The sequence below is a fragment of the Phalacrocorax aristotelis genome, chromosome 2 (genome assembly GCF_949628215.1).
Source record: "Phalacrocorax aristotelis chromosome 2, bGulAri2.1, whole genome shotgun sequence".
NCBI classification, from domain to species: Eukaryota; Metazoa; Chordata; class Aves; order Suliformes; family Phalacrocoracidae; genus Phalacrocorax; species Phalacrocorax aristotelis.
This window is the reverse complement of record NC_134277.1, coordinates 39835232-39850951: the sequence shown is the minus strand read 5'-3', so window position 1 is coordinate 39850951 and position 15720 is coordinate 39835232. Positions and strand designations below refer to the sequence as shown.

At 38.5% G+C, this 15720-nt stretch overlaps 1 protein-coding gene across 6 annotated transcripts in view; it reads left to right on the top strand.

Moving 5' to 3' along the window:
- The window catches only part of TBC1D5 (TBC1 domain family member 5), a 321595-nt gene extending 307502 nt beyond the window's left edge, over positions 1-14093 (top strand). For all 6 annotated transcript variants that reach the window (XM_075083197.1, XM_075083195.1, XM_075083192.1 and 3 more), the window contains 3 exons: positions 3889-3968; positions 4723-4899; positions 10864-14093. In XM_075083197.1, the coding sequence (XP_074939298.1) occupies positions 3889-3968; positions 4723-4899; positions 10864-11157 (551 nt within the window). In that variant the 3' untranslated portion in view covers positions 11158-14093. The remainder of the gene's footprint in view (positions 1-3888; positions 3969-4722; positions 4900-10863) is intronic.
- The last annotated feature ends 1627 nt before the right edge of the window (positions 14094-15720 follow it).

Below are 15720 nucleotides of genomic sequence, written 5' to 3'. Positions count from 1 at the left end.
TAAATGCAATCATGGTGAAAGAAAAAAACAAAACAAAACAAAAGGTAGCCAGAAATATTTGACCTTAGCCTTAGTCTCCTAAATATCATAGGATTTTGTTAACTTTTGAATGACAACAGCTATCCCAATAAGGTAGATATTTATAGCATAGACTCAAACTGGACTGGTTTTTTAATAACATAGAAATCACATGATGAGTGGTTTTGATTCATTGTATCAATATTTATTTTACAGGTAGGAAGGTGTTTTCAGTTCCTAATTGGTATCTGCATTTCAAAAAGAAGTTTATTATTTTGTAAAAACTTATTCATTAAAGCTGTGAGGGACTGCAATAGAGCATCGCATAAGGAAAAAAATCAATATACGGCCAGTTCATTTATAGGCACAAAGCACTTCTCTCAAAATATGGTAACATCTATGAAGGAAGAACAATAGAATGCTTAATGTAAAAGTCCTTCAGCTGAGCAATACCTCATGCTTCCTAGCACTCTAAACAGACCTAGTGTTTTTTAAAATATTTACAATTATAAGGGTATCTTTTCAGATACAGAAAGGTAAAATAAAAAGCTTTTGTCTGCATTTGAGAGCTTAGTTTCCCAGTTCATCTCAGCAACTGAGTGCCCTGGGAGGTCCCCCCCAACAGTGGGAAGAGGCTTGGTTGAAAGTCCCTCAGGGAAGGACAGCTGAGCCCTGGCACAGCCATTCGTGGTAGTGCAGCTGCAGAGGTACGTAGTGAGTCACTTGCCATCCCTCCTCTTCTTCCCACCTCTGCTTCCAGTCCACATGGATTGCAAAGAGTGGTCCCAGCAGGAGGATGTGATCGAGGAGGCACTCATGCAAAATCACATCGCCTGTATGCTGCTCTAGTCCAAGGATTTTTTTGTTAATTCCTCTCTACTCATTAGCCAGGAAAAGAGAATAAGGACTGATAAATTTGGACTGCATACTTGGTGGATAATAAAATCTGCATTCAAAAGGGATGAGGATAGTAGATTAGAAGCCACGTGCAGTTCAAGGGCATATTTAGAAGAAGGCGGCTCCGCCGCAGCTCCACAGGGAAACCTTCATTCTGTTTCATTGCACTAGAGAAAGGCATCCCAATTTATGACCTCGTGTTACAACTGTTACTTACTGTGGGGAAGAGTGGCTTATTACAGTGATTTGCATCTTGGGCCATTTTTCTGGGTGAAGTAGAAGTGTGCTCTCTGAGTCTAAACTTTTGTCTTAGAGCAAACTCCAAGTGGAAATTTTTCCACAATTCATTTTATTGATTTTAACAGATTAAAAATAATAGACCCTGTGTAGCCAAGACATATGTCATACTGTACTTTAAAGGTGCTGCAAATTGAAGGAAGAATGTGAGAAACTCAACAGTTCAGTATTAGAAAATTTTGCTATATTTCCAACCTTTTATTTCTGAATCTTCTTTTCTCTGAAACTAGTATTAAAATCTGGTATTAAACTTGTTAAAGTAAATATGTGATGATATGAACATTTTTATTTTTTTTTACTGCTGGCTGTTATTGTTCAATTCATAAGTTCTTCGAAATTTCTCAGTGTCCCAGCTCTTCAAACACAGTTACAGCTGGATTTGTAGCGATGATGTATTATTTTCCTTTCTTTTTTTTTAAATAATGACTTATAAAACATCTCTAAAGAACAGAAATAATAGTAGATTATTTCCACATCATGTGGAATGCCTTTCAGCTTTTGTTGTCTCGCTCTTATTTTCCTCATTTTTTTTAGTTTTCCTTCATTTGGTCTTCAGCAGGTTGGAGGTTTGTTTTGAACTATTTTCTTTGTCCATCTGCTTAGTCAGTATGCATACCTTAGTATTTTAATGTATGGTTTTAACTTATGTGTGCATCAAAGACTATAGAAATGCTTTTCTTTCTAATGCTGCAAAATGGAAAAGACAGTTGAATTCAGTGATTCAGCCTGTGATTAAGCATTGCTTTCCTGCCTGTGAAGGCTTTGGACTTCTAATGTTTCGAGCTCTGAACCTTTTAAAAGTAGGAAATCATACATTGTTTGCTAACAGTAGAAATCAGGATCTAAAGTGTTATTTTATAAGTAAATATTAGTATCTTTTATTTACCAAATTGAGAGACTAGACTATTTAGATGTAAAATGTAAAAAAGCAAGTAAAATCTGTAATTAATTATGCTTTCTCTCCATTCATGGTGCTACATATTTGCAAAAAGATACAGTTTTATATTATTTCTAACCTTCATAATGCAGTGTCTTTCTGATATAAGATTTATGCTAGACATTTTTCAATTTTACTGCATTTGACTTCATTGCTTCAGGACACTGCCACTGTACTATGGTAAATAATGGGTGCTAAATAATGTAAACCCCCACTGTTGCTTTTGACCTTGATTACACCATCTTTCACGGACTCTTGTCACCTACTGCTCTAGACTCTACTCTTCACATTGCTTCTTTAGTGGTTCATTTAGTCGTTAAGCTTGGATCCTTTCACCTCTTTGCCCTTTCTATTCTTCATTTATACACTTTACTGATTTCTGGCCCACACACAATTTCAAACTTCTGTGTTTATATGTGGGTTTTAAATCCACCTCTCTGCTTTTAATCTTTCTTCTTGTCCAGTCTCCCAGGTCTCATTCTTTTGCTATTTATTCTGTAAACACAAAGCTTACACCAAATTGCTCAATGCTTTTACTTGAAACTTCATGTTGTGTCAAAGTTGGCAGTGTCATCTATTCGTCCTTGTCAGCATAATCTGTGACAACAGTTTTGGCTTTTCACTGGTTCAGGCCCTGAACATGTAGGATGTTTTTAGAGACAAGCAAATGCAATGTAGGTGTGGATTAATGGTACAAAGCTCTAACTGTGAAGCACCTGGGGTACAGATATTCATGAGCAGCAAAACATTGTTCCCAAATGAGTGTCACTGAGGGATTTGGGCTCAGCTCTGTCTATGAAGGACAGGAGCGGCACAAAAGAGTACCCTTTCATTTTCAGTTGACAGACACCATCTCATTCTGCAAATCTGGCACTAGGAATCATTGCTGATTTCTTAAAGAATTGAGGAGGAAGGTAGGAGCTAGGAGGCTGGGGAAGGACCTGACAGAGTTTGAAGACTCTGCAGAGCTATTGGAGCTATAATTTCTAGGGGCTGGTTTGGACTGCAGCATTGCCTGGGATTTCCCTGACACAGGGAAGATCACCACAGCTCTAGCTCAGATGCATTAGCAGCCTCCAGCCCTGACTCTGCAAACACCTTATACCAGATTATTGAAATGCATCCTTGGAGGACAGCACTGTAGGTATGGAAGTCAGGTGTCTTCTGAAGTGACAGTACTGCACTGCTCTTCTGTCAAATAAATTTTGCTCAGCCCCAGATCTTTTACTTAAAAGCAGGGATTGGAAAGGGAACAAAACTTTCAGTTTTTTTATAAAGAAGAGGGTTCTTGCACCTGCAGTGGCCACAGGATCAAGATGAAGATAGCTGAGCTCCTACCCTACCTAACCCTTTCTGCAAGCCGCATCAGATTCCTGTAAATGTTCTTGAGTGCCTTCCAAAACATTTTCAGGCTCAAAGTTATATGTAACTCCGTTAGCCACAGAGGCTGATGTTTTCTTCTAGGGGCCAGTAGCGGCCTGAGCCCACTGGTACACTGGGGCAGTAGAAGCCTGCAGCAGCACAGCATTGCTGGAGGCCTCCTGGCAGCAGTGCCAGGCTTGGGCTGGCCTCACCTCCATAGCTAACCAGGTTGTCAGCTTCTAGGTCTATGTGCGAAATTGTATTCGCAGATCACAGGATTTTGTGGTGAGAACATAAGTCAGCGGTAAGTTGACAGCACATTAGAGATTATTTAGGGAATATTCTCTTTTTACCTTTTTTGTCTTTTGATTTTGCAGGAAATATTCAGGAAGTAATATTACAAGAACACTTGGAAAAAGAAGATGAAATTCTGGTTTCCTTGGCTGGTTTGAAGCAGGTATAACTGTTGCTTAACTGAACCTTCCTGTATCCTTCAGTGCTATTAATCCTTTCTTTTTTTCTCCTTTTTATTCTTTTTGTATATTGCTGTTTTGTCTTGTAACTGTTTTACTAATACTAATGCATCAAGCATTGCAGTTTACTTTTATTTTAGAAGGTAAAACTCAGCTATAAAGAGTTCAAATGGGTTGCATGGTATTTGCTTCTGAAAAGTTCTGGAGCACTCAAACCATAACTGAGGCAGTGCAACACCAGGTTCTGGGCTTAAGCCGCACCATCACCTTTCTTAATGCAAAATGTACATGCTAGGCAATTATCATGACTATGTCCCCATTATTTAAATGTGGGTGAAACTTGAATGTCATTGAATTAAAAGAAAAAAATACTATGTGCATAAAATGAGAATGCTGCTGAGCACCTGTAGCTCTGATTATACTGTCCTCTGCTCCCTCAAAATACATTTTATCAGGACCAATGTGACATATGTTAAATCTATAATGAGGTAGGGAATAATCTTAACAGTTTCCCTTTAGATTTCTTGGATACTTGTTTTCCAGACCCTGATACAATCGCATGTCACTGATACTTATATCTATAGCCAATATAGATAAGAATATTGACTTGCTTCCTACCTCTTCAAAGCAAATATTTTGGGGAAATGGTGTATGAAAGCTTGCTGCACAAAGCTTTAGAAAACTTAGAATTCCTCCAAATTTCTAATCGACGTTCTTTTCCCTCCCATTCAACAACAGATTAAGGACATCCTGAAAGGTTCCCTGCGTTTCAACCAGAGCCAGCTGGAAGCTGAAGAAAATGAACAAATCACAATAGCCGATGATCATTACTGTTCCAACAGTCAGAACAAGGGGACAGGTGATGTCCTAAAGGGACCTGTTATGACAAAGCAACAGTTCATCACAGGACAACAGGTAAGATAAAATATCTCAAACAGGTCATTGATGGAATTAGGCTGATATTTTTTGAGACTTCCTTTAGCATGTCCAGACATTACATGGGAACACACCAGCTTTCTTGGTGCATATGGAGACATGGTTAAAAGTTTCTCTCTAGCTACTGTCCTTATTTTTATTGTAGCCTTATGCTCTACACACAGATATTTAAGTGTCATGCAGTGTTCGGGGAGCTCCTTCTTTCAGATTGTTGAATTACAGAATCATGTATTAATTTCCTACAAAAACATGTAAAAACTGGAGGTAAATGTTCTCATATCAATTGATTATTCTCATCGTCCTTGTCCTCCAGAATCCCATTATGTAAGAGCTGATTATCTGCATTGCAGTGTATCCATGGCCAGTGCCAAAAGGAAATAGCAAGGAGGTTGCTTTTACCTTCTAGTCCATTGTATTGACTTTCTCCTTGAATCAGTAAACAATGTTTTCACATACAAACCATACAGTCACAGGACAAGTTCACACAGAGAAAGAGGTATTTTCCTTTCATGTTAAAAGGTCCCTCTCTGTCTAAGACTCAGTCTGACTCAAATGTGGTCTTAAAAACAAGTATTTTTGTATATGCACATGTCTATATCATTTTCAATATTAGAGTTCTAAAGTTAAGTCTGCCACCCTGATACTGATACACTTGTATGTGATACAGTGGTATTGACATTGGTGATTATTCTATTCGATGGATAATGTCCATCCCCAAAAACGGAGATTATCAACAGTGGTAGCACTATCACCTCGGATTCTACCTGAGTCTGCAGTTTAACTCTTGACAAATTTAATTAGGAACTAGGTGAAATATATATTCATTTTCAAATAATGGCACAGGGTTGTTTTGATTTATTACACACAGTCCTCTTGAGTTGGCACACTCTATGTAAAAAATTGTCTTTAACTGTATTTCAGTATTAGAAGCAATACGGAGATTTATTTTTTTTTTATTTAGTAATGGCAGGTTCAAAGAGCAAAGCTTTGCTAGAAAGCTTTTATTGCTTCTTTAGCTGTTGTCTCTCTAATCTCTACTTTCTGCCATAATAAAGGCATAGGTTAAACTGATGGATCATATTGGAGTGGTCGTATAATGACCTATTTTTGCCCTTTATCTCCCAGCATTTTATACAAAGTATCTTTTGCTTTCTTGCCAAATCAGCCGGTACTACTATTTAAATTATTTTTACTTGGATTTATTCTAGAAACTGGAAGATAAAGTGCTATATAAGATAACAGCTCACTGTATGAGTGCGTGCAGGCCTTACGCAGGAGAAGCCCTTACTTAGATGTTGGTCTAAACCATGTGTGACTGAGCAGAGGCGCTGGGGCATTGCACTTTGAGTATTGGGAATGGAGCAGGTGAAGCCTGGTCTGTGCAGGTTTCTTTCCAATGGAAATCTGCAGGATGATATGTAATGAGGTCCCACCACAGGGTGTAGTCAAGGTATACATCCAGCCACAGGAGCTGAGAGGTGTCCGTGGGTCCCGCAATTTCTGTGCACTCCATGAGGCTGCTGGTAATCCAACTACGAGCAGCATGAGTAGAGGTTGTGCAAGCTGAGCTTCTGCAGAGCATTAATGAGGCTTCAGCACTGTATGGTCTACATTTGGAGGTACAGTGCATTCATATGGATTAGCATCCTCTCCTTTTATCTTCTGGAAGCTCCAGTTATGATAATGAGCAGCAGCACAACAGAACGAAAAAGAAAAATAAAATATGTGGGTTAGAAATGGCAGTCCAGGAGGACTGTTAGTATCCCAGCGGTCTGTGCTTATTTCCAAGCCCATCATCTTTAACCAAGGTGTCTAATATCAAACAAAAAGAGGAAAGCTTTGGAGCCCTTTTATTAAAGCACAGGAAAATAACACTGCTGAATTTAGTGGGCTGTGACACTCGGCTGTTAATTGATGGGGTCAATTGTTGGCCCAAACTGGGCCACAGCCCAGGCTTTTAGCTCTGCTGAAGAAAATGGGCTGCACTGGTGCCCTGGGTCAATCTGGGAGTACTTACTGAGAGCTGCAGGGGGATTAGAAATTCCAACCACTTCTAGATCACTTAATGCAGTTCTTGCTAAAGAAATTCTACTGTATTTACATTTTGTGTGACTTTGGTAATGCATGTAATTCTGTTTGATGTGACTTATACTGTAGAGATTTTTCTCTGCTGGAATTATATTTTCTAGGACAGCTGGAAAAGTTACAGGTGTAGCTGTCGTATAATTGAGATTAAAATCTGGTCTTTTGTGCTTGGTTGTTATATAAATATAAATTATTTATCATCTTTACTTTTTTCAAAAGTGTTCTTCCTCTTTTTTTCCTCAAAATCCCTTTCTGAAAAGGAGGGTAAGGATACAGCCCTTCTTTGGAAAGGAAAGCTGCAAAATTAAAAATGCAAAAAAAAAAAGAAGATAAAGGCTCAAAGAAATAGAGCATTTTTTTGAATGTTTGGCTTTGGTAGCAGCCTGCAGTTGACAAACAGAAGGCTTCTGTTGCTAAATAATGAATGATAATTAACACATTATCTTGCCTTTATGTCTGTTCAAAGAAGGAGGCAAAATGAGCCGCTGTTCTTCTAAGCTTTGTTGAATTGCATCCTTACAGTTAGTTTTAACTCATTCACAGTATGAAGGCAATTGAAATAAGCCTGCCCTAGTAGCTGATATTCATCAGGAAAAAATGTTTGGAGAAGCCATATGGCATCGGGCGTAAGGTTGTTAACTTTCAAAGCTACTGGAAGTATAATTCTGTCATTTTTCATTTATTCAGTAGTGGCAGCAGATGGGAGAAAACATGGTTCACGTCAGCATGAGTTTCCTGAAACAGAAACAGGCAGAAGAAAAAGGGAGGAGGTATTTTACCTCTGGAAATATCAGTACCAAAATACCGATGTATGCCAGGGATAGGCAAACATTTACAGGAAGCCCTTTTATAGCATTTTGGAGTCAATGTCTGTGCTCTGCTGTTTCTCTGATACTTTGGTGAGCTATAGGTCTCTCTAACTGAAGCAAAAACTGTGGGTAGAATGAAAAGTAGTGTTGCAAAGCACAACAGTAAATGACAGAAACTGGGGTGAGCAGTTTTCTTTCCTTTCCCTTTATTAAAGGGCAGGATGCTTTTTTTAACTGCGCAAGAGCACATTTTTGGAAGCAGAATTTAGGAAATTGCAACACCAGCACAAAATATTTATGATGGAGGGCCCCTGCTGGGGCTCACTGCCAAAGGGGAGACACCCTGTTAGCATCCTTGGGGGTGCCAGCAAGGAAAATACCAACTTCACTGGGCAAGTGTGTCACCAGGTAACGTCTGTGTCGCCCTATGCAAGGTGGAGCCGTTTCGGATGTGAGGGCTGCGAGGACTGAAATAGTGTGATCCTGATAGCTTGGAATAATAAAATGTATAATTTTGCAATATGAGACTGTACTGTATTCCCTGAGAGGTTTTAAATAGAAGTGTGGAAAGAAGCCAGGTGGATTATGCAACGGTGGTTGTTTAAAGAAATGTATATTTCTGTTGTCCACGGGGAAAACCAACGTGCTGAAATTTTGCACCTGGCATTTAGAGCTCCCAAAAAAGCCTCACCTGACCCTGTCTTGTGGCTGCATTGGGTTCCTACAAAACCAGGCGACCACCAACACGGTGGTGGAGCAGAGCCGTGGTTGTGCGCTGCCTGTGTCCTCACCCCCTGGAGGTGGCAGCTGATTGACTGACAGCTCATGAAGACAGCATTTCAAACAGGCCAGATGAAAGCAAAAGGCTAATTAGTAACAAATGGTGTCTCGGCTCAGAAGTGCTTAAATAGTGAAGTATCCCTCCTTGTAGGATAGATTTGTTTGTTTTTAACTTCATGGAAAGTGCTTGAAGTTGTTGACATTTGAACTACCCTGGATCTGTGCAGATCAGGAAATTTTACATCCGTTTTGATAGCACTCAGCACAGGATAGTTGTTGATATTTTTAAAAGCACTCTGCTTGGTTTGGTATGAATTTTATTAAGTCGTCTGAGGAAAATGAATTAGTATCAAAAACTAATAGAAGTAAATTTCTATCCGTTTGACAACTGTCTTACGTTGGGACCTTTAAAATTGTAACCGATAGTCTGGATTTAAGATGAATGAGAAAGTATTAAAATGGGTTAATTACAAAACAAAATGTTATACCTAGATAATAATATAGTAGTATTATACCTAGATACTATGTAGGTAACACAAAAAAAAATTATAAATTATAAAACCAGGATGTTTTAAAAATTTACTGCAAAGGGAAATATTTGAATCCTCATTCATATAAGTTTTAGAAGGGAACAGCTCTCAGTTCTGTATTTCAACATGTTTTCACATTCAGATGATATTTATCTTGTTTGTGACTTTTAACAATTTGGAACTACGTAAATAACAGCCAAAGACTTCCAGCTCCCTCGTTTCATATTACAGTCATTCTTAATCACTGGTGGGTTTTGCTCCCTGAGCTACTCTAGAGTTCCCTTTCAAGAAAGTTCTGCTCTATAATCAGTAATCAGAGCAATAGAAAATTGTTTTCATCTGTTATAATAAATTTGGCAAAATAAGTTTTGCTGGAGGCTATGAATACTGTAACCCAAGTTATGGTTTGCTGATACTTGTGATGACCTCCATACTCCGATTTTATATACTGTGCTGAGGCTCTAACTCATTGAGATTCTTCCTGTTATTCTTTTTTGTTACTGCTTTCTTTTTGTCTCTAATACCTGCAATCTCTCTTTTACCCCAAAGTGAATTTACATTTTTTGTTTGGTGGAAGAGTCACAGCTGAAGGGCTTGTAGTTGACATATGTGTTGACATACACATTTACCCAGCTGCCCCTCTACTTCTCCTTTTTCTCAGTCTCGCATTAATGTAATCAAATATATTGGTTTCTATATCACACTACTTAAGGATGCTTGTCCCCACAGGCTGCTTGGCAGGTTTCATTATTACGATGAAAATATTTTGTGTGACAGCAACTAAAGAAAGCAGTCATATTCTTGTCAGAGGAGCAGAGTGCTGGATAGCAGTTGAATGCATCTCTTGCAGAAGAAAACAAAGTGTTGTCCATTTGGGCTGCAAGAAGCTAATAGGCTGCCAGTTGTCGACAAGTGAGAAATCTCACTCTGCTGTATACGTCAGTCCTCCCTTCTGGATACATATAGCTCTGACTGTTGAAAAGCTGGATTTCTCCTGAATATGGCTAGTTGGAATATAAGATTGCCAGTTTGTAGAGATTTTTCTGGTATGCTGATGTGTAGTCTTGATCTACTACCTGAGTGCACAGGGACACACATTTCCCAGGGTCTAACCAGACAGAAGAAGGATTCCCAGACCCTTGTTTTCTGGTAGAGTTAGGAAACACTCAACGACACTACGCCTAGAAGCCCTGGGAGCCCTGATCTGCCAAACCTGAACTGGTGTATACTAAAACAGGTCTATGTACGGCTCAGGTTCCGCAAGTCAGGGTTTTACTAGGAAACTTTATATCAAACCCTTCTCCCAACAAGCTCCAAAACGCCATTGTACATGCAAACCAGCAAAAAATTCCTCAGTGCTACTTCATGAATTCCACAGAAAACTGACAGCAGTGAGAATATAATTACTGAAAATCTTCACGACTGTAATGTATGTGTTAGATGACTAGCTGCTGTGATCACTACATGGATGCACTATGATGATGAAACATGTAAGGCTGTTAAACCCAATAATGTATTTTTAGAGCATTAGCTTTTATGCTTTTGTAAAAAACAAATAAATTATTTCATCCAAAGTTAATACCCACTTTTTTTTTTTTTATTTCTTGATTTTGGCGTTTCGGCTTTTGGATAATGATTATTCCTTTATCCCATTCCCATACACTGACAAGCATCATAAACCTCATTAAGTGGTAAAGCTGATACTAACTTTAAGTTCTTTCCGTGCTGTTGTCTCACAGACTACGACTGATTCGAGCACTAGTGAGAGCAAGAGTGCTGATGACTATATTATGGTTTCCAAAGAAGAGGAAGGAAGTAGAAGTGCTGTCCCGGAGCCAGCGCAGTCCCATCAGGCACACAAGGAGGCAGCAGTGAAGCCAGAAGCTCCATCTCGTTCTTCTTTGATATTCTCTGACCCACTGATGGGCTCCATTTCAGCCTCCTCCAGCAACCTGAGCTCCAGCCCTGATGACAACAGTAGTAATAACAGCAAAGATTCTGACTTTGCTATTGTCAGCCCACTGGACCTCTAAAGAAACAGGTTGGGAGAGTTTGGGAGGTGGGTCGTTACACCTCAGCTGAAATTCCTATGATTCCACGGGCTGGATAGTTCTTTGGATTGGAAGGCCAGAAAATAGACAAAGGTAACCCATTTCAGCTGCCAAAAGCCTAAATTTTAAAAATTAAAAAAGAAAAGACCACAAATTTGCAACTCTTCAAAAAGAGTAGACACCTTTTAATAACTGCCTTAAATAAAGACCCAGTAAAACCCAGTTCTAATATACAGTTATTCTTAGTTATAGAGTTATCTTACTTAGGAGCTTTGTTACTATAGAACTGTTGCTTTCCCAAAACATAGACTAGTATGTGCTAGGTACCATAATGGATTAGGAAATGTGTAGATACTTGGCATCAGACCCGAAGCAGCAAAGGCAAGCTAGATTTAATATCATCCTTTTACAAAATATGCTCGACTGGGTTTCTGAGTAGGAAGGGGTACTGTTTCTTCAGAGACTGTGATTAGAGAAGCAAGGAATGTATGTCAGAAAGATGAAGAGCATCATCCTGGCGGTAAGCTTGTTCTCAGTTGAGGGATCCTAGTATCTTCGTTTTCATCTGGCAGTAGCCTGAAGTGTGTTCAAGGCAGAGAGGTTCGTGTCGTTGTTCCTCAGCACTGTCTTACAGGAGAATGTGTGACAAATTCCTTGAGAATGGGGACCTATACAACAGAGCCTTATTTCCGTTTGCCTACTTTTTTTCCTCTTGAGAGTTCCCAGTTCACCTCTTTCCCTCACTATATCTGTCTACTTTTACACAAACACACCCGGCATTTTTGTTTTATTGAGATTACCATGGTTAAAAGAGTAGGTGCAAGGGAAATTATAGTATTTCATAGTGTAGACCTGAGCCAGTTGAACTAAAACTAGCTTGAGTATGATAACTTACCAGGGAAGGGTGCAAAGTGAAATGAGATGTTTATAATTAAAAGCACTTTATGTCTTGTTACTATTATCTTCTATAGACTCTGTTTACATATATTGCTATACAATTTCCACATTTCTAGTCAAGAAAAACATACTGGTGCCGCAGCGTTAACCAACAGAAAGTTCTAATTAACTCTAGAACTTGTTCTTCTATGGAAAAGTGTATTTCTTTCCCATCAAGTACATAGTACATCTAATCACAGTTTTTTCATGTAGTTACAGGGGGGAGGGGTTTGTACTGCTGATCCCTTTAAACTCCGTTGGAATTCACAAAAAGAAACTGGTGGTGAGTGGACGCCTGCTCTTGTAGGACCTACGGAGAACTAGCTTGAGGAGGGAATGCTAGAAAATCCCTCTATAACAACAGCAAAAAAAATGCATTATTTACTTTTAAAATGCATATACGCTGTACCATGCAACAACTTCATAATTGCATGGCAAAGCTTGTGTTTGTATGGAGCTGAGAAATGGTAGTTATTTGCTGCTTAGTTTGTAATTGTACATGGAGTTAAGTACCATATTCCAAAGGTGAGGTGGCATGTAGTTTGCTGGTCTTAGATTTTACAAGGTCTGTGTCAGTGACTGCAATGAAGAGATAATTGGCGTGTAATTACATGGTAGCTGATGTATCCTTACACATTCAAAAGCCGCCGTGTAGTTCTTCTGACATTATTTGTGCCTTGTAAAATGATAAAATGCTAGAATGTTATGAGCAGGCATAGCATCATACATCTCTGTGACAGAGCGATATGAACAGTCAGATGACTGTTTAGATGAAAGATCTGAAAGATCTTAAATGCATAACATTTCGGAGTGGTGTTTATTTTGGTTGAATTTTAAGCTTCATAGAAAATCAGTTTGGAATTCAGCATGCATGCCTGTCTTCAGGTTTATTTTATTTCCCTGAGTTTGCATGAATGCCAGGGGATTAGGTGGCTGTTGATTTATTTAGGTCTTTCAAGCTTTTCTAGCCTTAACCCATTCAGCAAGGCTTGTGCCACACCACCAACAAAGGGGAATCTGTTCAAGAGGTACCTATGGAAAGAGGAAAGAAGTATTCTGGGGACAGAGAGGAGAGTTTTATATTCTGTGATACATAAGCCTTCAAAGATTCTAGTACTTTGGCAGGGGAAAATGTTTTTACTTCTTTTTTTATTTTTTTAAGCATCAGTCTTTTGATTTCTGTTCTGGTTGTTTGTTTCAGGGATCACATTGCTATTTTCTTGAACAGTCTCATTGCCAATGGAAGAGTGTGATTTGTACAGTTCTTTTATTTTTATAAGTTAGTTGTATCTTTAATATTGCATATTTTAAAACAGTGCTAAAAGTATATAAAGATTTTGGGAGTTTCTAACAAGTTTTCACTAATCAGTGAATACCGATGAGCTGAGTGCCTGTCATGCCGTGGGATATGATAAAAATCTTCAGAAGCAGAGAGATGATTATACAAATGAGATTGGAGCGAATTCCAGTAAATGAATCTGCTTTGGTTATACCATGTCCTTCCCCATCTCACATATGTTGTCTCTGATACTTGATCACAGTACGGAGACAGTTAAAATTTTGTATAGTCATTGTCAGAAACTTGTAAGTTAGACAAAATGTCAAGTCATCACCCTGTCTTGCCTTATGTTAATGTATAGAGAAAGAAATTGTCATTTAAAATACAAGATCATTCTTTTTCCCCAAAGATGACCTGCTCATAATGTTCATAAATAACAATAATCAGATAGAAAAAATATGTGCATTGCAAATTACTGATGAAAACTAATATGGGTTTAAGATATGTAACTGAGACTGTTGTACTCTATCTCACATCTGTAATTTACGACTGTTTAAAGTCTCTTGCATGTCATGTCAGTTGTATGTACTGCAGAAAGGCAATATCTTATTTTGACTGGGTATTCATTTAGTTGTGGAACTTTGTATCTTTACTCTGGAAGAATATCTAGCCCGCTTTATTAAAGAAAGAATGAACAAATTTTCTGGGCTGTGCTTGTGCTGTTTTCTCAAAAAGGAGGGAAAGCTTTCTGACTACAATACTGGAAGTATGATTTCTAAGAACAAGGGTGACTAAAAACTTTAACACTATCTTATTATCTTTATAAGCACAAAGATTATTAATATTTTAATCAGATTTTCTATATACGATCCAGGGTATAAAACTGCTTGTCATTTATCTCACCCAAACAACATCGAACATTTCCTATTTTACCATGTTTATTGAATCTGAAAATAACAAATCAGAATTTAACGTGGTAAAACTTTTCTGCAATTTCACGAAACTTGGTATAGTCGTATCATTGTGTCTCAGTCACAGTCCCAGTATCTGTACTATACTTTTCTGAATCTCAATACTTTATTTCACGTTCTTAACTGTTTCCTGTGATTCGCCAGTATGTTCCCCTCATTAGATGGCACTGAGGCAGCTGTTAAAGGATTACATTTCAGATTTAAGGTGTACCTGTGCCTGGCAGTTACAATGTTATCTGTTCAAATACGGATACAGCAATCCTGACGTGAAGAGATTTCCGAGTTCTGGGTGTCAGCCCTTAAATAATACTTTTGATTTTGTGCTGCATGTGTTGGTCTTGAGTGAATGTCTGTGATGGTTTATTAGACTTGGAAAGGTGCAATTTCATAAAATAAACTTCATTTGGCTACGGAATAGTAATTACACTGTCTCATAATCTGTGCTGTTCTTTTAAGAGTGATTATGTACAGTCTCTGCATTAGTGTTTCCTGTGTCACTGAATCTGCTAAACTCCCACTTTAGTAGCTACCTAAATTTAGAGATGAAAGAGCATGAAAGAAGGTCATCAGAGAAACAGCAACTTGAAACATGCGCATAGGCAACTTGTTTGTGTGCTGCTTACAATACATTTAACTGCTAAAATGGTGAGGGAGTTTTTATATACGTGGGAGGATCCTGCAAGAGGCAAAGTGCATAACCCCAGAAACAGATGATGAGCCGGAAGGGATGCAGCATGAGACTCGCACACTACTGATTCTTTAGGGCAGGAACCATCTTTTTTCTCTGAGTTTGTACAGAGCTTCTAGCATAGTTTGCCACGATCACAGATGCTTTCAAAATTAGGATAATAAGAATAATGTACTCAATACAATATACTGTACTGTATATACAATATAATGTACTCAATAATATTTCGCCAGGTTTTGCTCTCAAGACAACAATGTAGCCAAATAAAAAAAGCTGGGTTTGTTTCTAGACATACATGAAGTATAAGAAGTCTTTTCTAAAATGGGCTTCGGGTAGCACTTGTGTGCCTTGTTTGATTACACCAGGTAAGTTTGTGCAAACCTATCTTTGTTTTAACTTGGAAAAGCCTAGCTGATGCTGAGGTGCAGGAAGCATTAAAGTATGTCGGCTGCAGAGGGAAGACAATGTGGTTCCATTTTCTATGAATGGTAAGAATTTGATCCTTCAAATCCTGATTTAACACTTTCACTATCTTCCATGGTGACAACATGAAAAACCCTGTAATCATTTCCAGAGACCTGATGGGAACTCTGCTGCTTAAGTCATCACGTGCAGTCACAGAGCTTTGAGCTGAGAAAGTTTTCGCAGCTTTTCCTTTCACTGTGAGCTTC